Below are 8,844 nucleotides of genomic sequence, written 5' to 3'. Positions count from 1 at the left end.
CCGGAAAAGGCTCAGTGAGACTTTCTGGAGTGGATTGCTCTACACCTTGAAAGGGACCTGTATTAACTACATAAGTGCATGCATGTCAAGAGTCATCATTTGGAGACCATTAAGGTGTATTTCACAGCATGTAAGTTTCCCTCCCCCCAAAAACTGGAAACAAATACTAAACTCTAATGATATGCATGCTGAAAGACTTTAATCAAAGAATAAGATAGAATGATGGGTGGAAAGAGATACATATATACGTTAATTTTGTAGAATTTAGGTAGCAGATAGAGGGATTTTCACTGTATAATCTTTTCAACATTTCTGTAAGTTTAAACTTTTCACAAGAAAATACTGGAAAAGTGAGAAGGAAACCGTAATGTGTATCACAGGAAAGAAGGGAGGAGGGTGAGTAGGAAGGAGTGCTTTCTGTTATCAAATACAGCAGAAAAGGGTAGTAAGAAAAATTAAAGCAATTATTAGAAAATGAAAGGTATCAATAACATTTCAATATATTTTTGCAGATAAAGGAAACACAGGATAATAAATTCTTAAAATCTATTTATACGTATGCAGGTCTCCAAAGATCGCTAGAGGGGCAGGTTCAGGGTACCTGCTTTTTTTTAAAGCTTCCCTGATTCCGATGCAGCAAGCGCACATTAGCAGACACTGGTTTAAATGTCTCAATCCAAACTATGGCTTACGTGTGCCAGTTAGGTGTGGGGTGCCCCAGGAACAGCCAATGTTTGAGTGGCGAAATCTCTCAGGTCCTTTAGAAATTAACATTTGTCCATTCAAAAGCAAAAATCAATGCTGATCACTAAGGAAAATACTCGTACTTAGCCTTTCAGTGTCAGGCTGCCTTTTTAAAAATAAAATCAACCTGGTTGAAAGTCTGAGATTTGAAAATTAAGAAACTGAACTTTTCCCAGGCCAGTAATACTTTGAATCAAATTCTTAACACAAGTTTAAACAATTCAAAGCAGACATGATCCCAATTTTGATAGTTAAGAATAAAACATACACAGAATTATCAATGTCTACAATGATACATACCATTCCCTAATTTAACAATTTTTATTCCTTTACTAGATATGCTAGCCATATATTCTCAGGTTATAAGGATACAACATATGAGAACACAACTTATCGATAAAGTGGAGACCGTGACCTTTATTTTTAAACTTTTGTAAGACTGCATTAAATTCATAAATCAGAAAAGAAACACCTTATCATATCATGTATGCATTCCCATTTGCTGACTAACAATACTGGAAAATTAAGTTAGGGTCTGCTTTTGCTAAAATAAATTATTCAATACATTCCCCTCAAAGATCAAAAACAAACATACACTTAACCTTTGAATGACGTGGGGGGCAGGGATCCCAACTCCCACCCCACCCTTGCCCACTGTCGAAAATCCATATACTTTGACTCTCCAAAAGTGTATTTGTCCTTAGGCACCCATGGGGGCGGGGGATGGCGGGAGGTTCCAAGACTCCCTGTGGACACCAGAACCCAGAGATGCTCAGGTCCCTACACAGAATGGTAGAGCTCAGCAGAACCGGCCCCACATTGTGGCTCCTGACTCTCAACCAAGTATCAAAATACTGTTTTTGATCTGCAGTTCGCTGAGTCTGCGGATGCAAAACCCCAGAAATTGAGACGGCTAACCATGTATTTATTGGGGAAAAAAATTGCATATAAATGGATCTATGTAGTTTAAACTTGTTGTTTAAGGGTCAACGGTACTTTTCTATCAACTGTAAAAAGCCCCCCATAAAAGTTAACTTTAAAAGCCTGAAAAGTTTAAAATAATTTAAATCGCAAAGACAAATAAGAACTAACGATGCCCTCATGCAGTCTTTTGAATTATCAGCAGTCTCCATCTTCATGAATCTTACCCACTCTTCCAAAACTCAAATCTCACCTCCAAAAAGCCAACCCTGGCATCTCCAGTGTTACTGTCGTCTCTTAACCTGTTACTGTGTCTTCTTACCTTCAGCAACTCCTTGCAGCTGTCAAGCCCGATATCCACAAGAATGCCTTTCACCTTTTTCCGTACTTTCCTGATGTTGTCAAGATTTTCCACAGGAATTTGAAACATTTTTGAAATTTTCCTTACAAGGGAAGAAAACAAACTATAATAAGAATATATGCATGTATTTTTTTTTTAACAGAGTTGGTAACACACTGACATTAAGTTTCAACAAATGACACTTGGACAATGGAACATCCACACTCGAGACGGAAGTTGCACTCTTACATCACACACAAAAATTAACTCAAAATGGGTCACACGCCTCCATGTAGGAGCTAAAGCTTTAAAACTCTCAGAAAAAAACATAGGTATAAATCCTCATGACCTTAGATTCTTAGATACACCATCAAAAAGCACCAGCAGCAAAAGAAAAACTAGGTAAGTTGGACTTCATAAAAATTGAAAACTTTTGTGCTTCAATGGAAACCACCTAAGAAGTGAAAAGAGAATCTAAATATGGGAGAGAATATTTGCAAATCGTACTTCTGATAAGTAACTTATATCCAGAATATATAAAGAATTTTGATAATTCAATAATTAAAGGACAAATACTCCAACTTAAAATTGGGCAAAAGAGCTGAACAGATAATTCTCCAAAGACGACGTACATTAAGCACATTAAAAGATTCTAAACAACATCAACCATGTGGAAATGCAAATCAAAACCAAAATCAGATACTACTTTACAGCAACAAGGACGGCTATAATTCTTAGAAAAGAACAAGTGTTGACAAGGATGTGGAGGAACTGGACTCTCAGACACGGCCAGGAGTAACGGAACACGGTGCAGCCAGCTGCACAACAGTCTGGCAGTCCCTCCAAAGATTCCGCCCAAGAGAAATTAAAAACGTGCATCTACAGAAAAACTTCTACAGGAAAGTTCATAGCGGCATTTTTCTTAATAGGCAGAAATAACCCAAACTTCCATCAACTGATGAATGCATAAATAAAATGTGGTTTACCCATACAATGGAATATTATTTGGCTCTAAAAAGATGCTATAACGTGGACAACCCTAGGGGAACATTATGCTAGAAGCCAGATACAAAAGATCACATATTGTCATTCCATTTATACAAAGTGTCCAGGACAAATATATGGAGGCAGAAAACAGAACACTGGTTGCCGAGGACTAAGACTGGAGGGTGACAGCTAAGGGGAATCGAGTTTCTTAGGGGAATAATGACAGTGGTGATGGCTGCACAACTCTGCGAATACACTAAGAGCCACTGAATCGCACACTTTAAATAGGCGACTTATATGGTCTGCAAATTACATCTCAATACAGCTGTTTTTATAACATCTGAAAAGGATACAATTAAAATAAACCCTATGCTACTTGACCAGAAAAAAAGGTACAAGTGTGACCTTACTGCTTTCAATACGTACATAAAAACTAGTTGTGTGTGGGTGTAAGCGCGCGCCACTGCTCTGCCCATTGAACAAGGCTCGGAGCAGTGGCACACTCCGGTGGCAGTCAACATGCCCAAGGTCTGAATCTTACTGTCCAAATATCTCTTTTCATTAAAAGGAACCAGGGCCCCTTGGAAAAAGGTCTGATTCTAGGGCTAGAAAAGACAAGATGATTCTAGAACATCTTGTGTCAGAAAATAAGGGAGTTGGTCAAAGAATGATGACACTTGTCAAAAGGACTCAAAAGAAGCCAGTATAAAGAAGTTCCCAAAAGCCAAACATGGGACAACTTGGGTATCAAATAAATGAGACTAACGGATAATGCAACGCTATCTCCCACCCCACGAGCTCTCACAAATATGACTTTGACACTCCTCCAAAATAGTGAGGGCATCTATGTCCCCACCCTTTGAACCTGGGCAGAACCTTGTGGCCACCTCACCCAATAAAGTATGGCAGCAGTAATACCATGTGACTCCCAAGGCTAGACCATAAAAACGCCACGCTTCTGCCTACTCTCTGGGGACCATCACTCTTGAAATCGAGACACCATGTTGTGAGGAAGCTCAACTAGCCCAGTGGAGAGACCATGGAGGTGTCGCCCCACATCAACCCCAGACACTTGTGCAAAGATGGCTCTAAAGCCCATAGCTGTCATATCAGCCCCAGCCTTTGAGTCTTCCCAGAATGGGGCCCCAGACGCTGTGGAATCGAAATGAGTCATCTCCCTACTGCTGCCTGAACTCCTGACCCAAAGAATTATTGAGCTTTTTAAATAAAATGTTTTGGGCTGGTTTGGTATACTGTAATAACAACTAAGCTATATCCCACTAGAATACAAACTTAAGTCATTGGTGATACACTTAAATAAATTGAAAGTCTCATGAAAAATGGGATATTTTCATGGTTTCTAAGCACCTCCCCACAAAATAATAAGGAAAAAGAGTAACTCACAGAAGTCTGGCAGATAAGCTCAAATTAAGACACTGTAAAAAACAACTAGCTTATAACATTCCAAAGTGTCCAGATCTTTAACACTACTCATAATAGCCAAAATGTGGAAACAATCCAAATGTCCACCAAATGGTGAATGGATGAACAAAATGGTATAGCCACACAACAGAATACTATTTGACAATAAAAAGTAACTAGGTACTGATGCATGCTATAATACCAATGAATCTCAAAAACAGTATGTTAAGTGAAAGAAGACAGATCCGAAAAACAAAAGTCCATATATATTCTGATGCCATTTGTATGAAATGATCGGGAAAGACATCTGCAGAGAGAGATTCGTGGTTGGCTGGGCGTGGGAAGAGGTAGTGACTGCAAATGGATACGTTTTTTGGGGGGTGGGAGGGTGCTGGAAACATTCTATTATTTGATTGTGCTGATGGTTGTACAACTTTGTAAATTTACTAAAAATCAATGACTATGCTTTTAAGAAAGATAATGGGAGGAAAAAGTAAAGAACTGTTCCAGAATGAAAGAGACGAGATAACTACGTATAATGTGCAATTCTGAACGGGTCCTTTCACTGTAAATGTTATCGGAACAACTGGCGAAATGCCAGGCTCCAAGGGTGAGAGGGGTGAAGTGCTGGCGTCCGGGGTTGATGGCTGTGTTGTGAGTCCACGGGAGCGTGTTCTTATTTGTAGGAAACAGAATATTTGAAGGTAACGTATCACCTGGTTTGACAGCCTACTTTCAAATGATTCAGCGGAAAAAGTTCTTTGATTGGACCTGCAACTCTATAAATCTGCAACTATTTTTTAAAAAAAAAAGTTTTTTTAATGTGTAAGCTATAAAAGCAACAACAAAATCAGTAAAATTAGAGCTAAAGAAATTCTAAGTAAAATAATAAATGCCAATATTATTAAACAATAAGTTTTAAAGACTAGTAATACCCACTAGGAGTGAAATTTTTTAAAAATTGTAATTTCTACATGTTTAGAGGGCAATTTGGCAGTATCTCCCAAGATTTTAAATGATTTCTGAGTCGGCAATTCCGCGGCTACAGCCCTCTCGTGACTCCTCCTCCCTCAAGGTAACTTCAGGCCCAAGGACCCCCGAGTGGCCATCCCGTCCTTCTCACACTGCGCTCGCCTCACTCTGCTGCAGCTACCTGTGAACATACCTATTTCCTCTACTGGACCAAACTTCAGGGAAGGGATCATGTTTTATTTGCATGTCTGGGTCCTATCACAGAGCATAAGAGAGCAAATGCTCATAGTAAATGAACAAGAGCTGTAAAATAAAACAGGGTAAGAACCATAAGACATACAGAAAGCGCTATGGAGGTTCAAAACGGAATGGCTACGGAGGGTGGCAGAGCTGGAGCCCAAGACATTCCAAGTGACTTGTTCAGCATCAAAACTGATTGAGGTAAAGGAAGAAAAGTTTGAATAATTGGCAAAAGATAAATTAAAACAAGAAAGATAGACTGGCATCTACTTGGCGGGGTGGGGAGGACAGGGAGGATTAGCATGTGTGAGGGAGGAATTTTTGGTGGGTAATGAGGAAACAGTTTTTTAAGAGCTGATTTAGAATTGGCAAGTTTTCAGAAAAATTATCTGTGAAAAGTATGTTAGGCTGAAAAGGAGAGATTAAAGAATCATTTATTACTTTAGAAATGGATAAGAAAATAAATAAAAGTAAAACGCACTGATTTGGGTTTCAGCCTTTAAAAGCATAAATGAACAGAGAAGCTGTCAAGAACCTCATGAAGGGACTCTTAAAAACTAAGCACAAGGTCACTTTCAAGCCCAGACTGCCTTTAGCCAGAGCAAGCTTCAACAAAAATTTCTGAGATGCTTTCCACTATCAGACTTGCTTTCACTTCATTCTGAAAGTCCCACTATCCTCTCTACCCTTTGAGGTGTCTTCTTACTGTCCAAGGCGTCATCCACACATATCGGAAACAAGAAAGCTACACTGATTGCCTGCAAAGAGGAGAGCAGGGTCTGGTGGGTTCTCAGAGCAGCAGTGGAAGCTGCCTTTCCCAGGCTGGTCCCTGACGGCTGCTGCAGACTGGCTGACTCAGGAGAGGGCACACTGTCGGGGACTGGGCGAGCTGTAAACAGACTCTCTAGTTACTTGTTCAAGGCTCAGGAGAGGGGCCAAGGAACTGCCAGTCTTCTCTCCTGAATTTGGAGAACAGGAACTTTTTATTCTCAAACATAAATGCCCCCATTCCATCACCATTTTTACTGTGGTTCCCCCAAAAAACAAACACAGAGTTCTTCTGATTAAAATTTTTTTTAAGTTTCCCCTTTTTCCTTTTTTTCAGTTTGTTGTTTAAGGATAACAAAAAGTGAAATAGGTAAATTACAGAAGTTTCATAACCTTAAAACAATTCTTTCAAGAGCCCTGGTCTATTGTTGCCAATCACTTTGGGGAAAAGCAGCTGAATTTTACCTTAATTTTTCCATTCCAAAATACCAAAACATCCATTCTAAGATGCAAGATTCCATACAAGATGCCCAGTGGCTTAACTATGAAAGCACGGGTTCAGTGTTCTCATATTTATAGACCCTCTATTTGATGCTGTTCTCCATTCATTCTGAGTACTCAGTTAAACCAGTACGTCTGTAATAATGTATAACATCAGGAAACAGCAGGCTATAATACAGCTGCACTACCTATCAACCTCAGTTCCCAGTAAATCACCTTAATTTCATAGTATGTGGTAGACATGGTACTACTAAAAATTCCAACGATGTGTGTAAGAAAATATTTCCCAAAGGGGCACTCAAAGGGTTTCCTTTGTCATTTTTTAGTGTCATGATCATTTAAGAATATTCCACTGTGGGAAAAAATACCCTCAAAAATATAAGTCAATCAGATAATTAATAATACCTTTTAAGCCACATAACTTGTTTTGAGTTCCTGTGAAATCTAAATTCTAAAATGATTTCACCTAAGTGGCAACACAGCCCAAGACTTCACCAGCAAGGATCCTGGAGCAATACTGCTTGGGTTCAAATCAGCTCCGCAATTTATGGGCTGTGCAATATTTGGCAAATGACTTAATCCCTGGGCCTCAGCTGCCTATTTGTGAAACAGGGAGACACAGCCTACTCCCTGAGGCAGTAGTGAAGGTGAGTTAATACAAGAAAAGCACTTACAACATCCGCACTGTGAGTCTGCTTTTTATCTAACTCCAGAAATCTAAGTGAAATGTCACGACCGTTAGAATACTGGAATACAGGGATTTAAAAAAATCGGACTTAAAAAGCACATAATATTTGTGCCATGCATGGAAATAAGATTCAGAAGGTCTGTGTTCAAACACAGGCAGATCTCTTCCTAGACACCTGGCCTTCAGCAACGGCTTTTCGGTTTCCTCATCTGAAACACACTGCCCTAACGGGTGTGACAGCCAGAGTGGAGGGCACTGCAGAACGCTGGGGACTTAGCCCCTCTTAGTGACTACAACCATAAATTCACCAATTGCATGTTGCACACCTGGGTTCAAATTAAAAAGATGTCCCAGGCTCTCTTCAGCTAAACATCTTGCCACATCCCCCATAACCAATCACGGACTCCTAACCTTTTTACCCAGCCCTCACATTCCACCACCTCTCAGTCAGAGGACCGGACCTGTCTCGTCCCCTATTCCGTGGTTCCCTTTCCACAAGTCACTTCCATGCTTAAAGACCAATGGCCCAACGAAGTCCCACTGTAACAGAAAAGTTTGCTCGTTATACGGCCAACTCTCCAGTAGCAACTTTTAAGTTACACTCCATTACTTGACCTCCAACCACAAATGAGCGTGCACTACAAATGCTCCCCCACACCCCTAACACCTACGCAGACTCCAAGCCCTACTTACTTGATAAAACCTGTGTACCCTAATTAAAACGTTTTAGCAGCATTCAGGCAAGTCTCTCACTCAAATGCAAACAAAATACTTAAAGTATTTAAATATTTCCCATTCTACAACTGTGTACTATTTGAACTGGTAGCTATAATTTTTGACATTCCAAAGCCAAATATTTGACATTTTGCAAAGAGAATCTATGCCAGTGCAGTCCGCAATGGCACACGAAAGTTAGATTTCTAACGCCGACAGCTGCACATCAATCATCAGTATTCACATCCGAAGCTCAGGGGTGAAGGAACAGGTATTTGCTATCAGCTGTTCTCCGCAGTCCTTTGCTTCAGGAGGGAAAAGGCCGCCACAGGGCGACTCAGGTGTGACCGTCTCCTCACGGCCCACATCTGCAGTCGCTCACTGAAGGCTGCGCCGGGAAAGGGGCCGGGAAGAACCCGGGCCGCCCGAGCGCGCCCTGCAGGGGGCCCGCCCTGCCCGCTCCCGGCCCTCCCGTGGGCCTGACCCCCCGGCCCCGAACTCCGTCGCTTCTCCCTCGCACCCTCTCCTTCGGCCCCCTTTCCCGAGT

The 8,844-nt window shown here is 40.8% G+C and overlaps 1 protein-coding gene across 1 annotated transcript in view; it reads right to left on the bottom strand.

Annotated features, from left to right (window-relative positions):
• The window catches only part of ADNP2 (ADNP homeobox 2), a 17,876-nt gene extending 12,642 nt beyond the window's left edge, over window positions 1–5,234 (bottom strand). Inside the window, exon 1 of the mRNA XM_006913778.3 lies at window positions 1,988–5,234. Coding sequence (XP_006913840.1) covers window positions 1,988–2,095 — 108 coding nt within the window. The 5' untranslated portion in view covers window positions 2,096–5,234. The remainder of the gene's footprint in view (window positions 1–1,987) is intronic.
• Between the last annotated feature and the right edge of the window lie 3,610 nt (window positions 5,235–8,844).

The sequence above is a fragment of the Pteropus alecto genome, unplaced genomic scaffold (genome assembly GCF_000325575.1).
Source record: "Pteropus alecto unplaced genomic scaffold, ASM32557v1 scaffold14, whole genome shotgun sequence".
NCBI lineage: Eukaryota > Metazoa > Chordata > Mammalia > Chiroptera > Pteropodidae > Pteropus > Pteropus alecto.
This window is presented reverse-complemented; position numbering and strand designations above follow the sequence as displayed.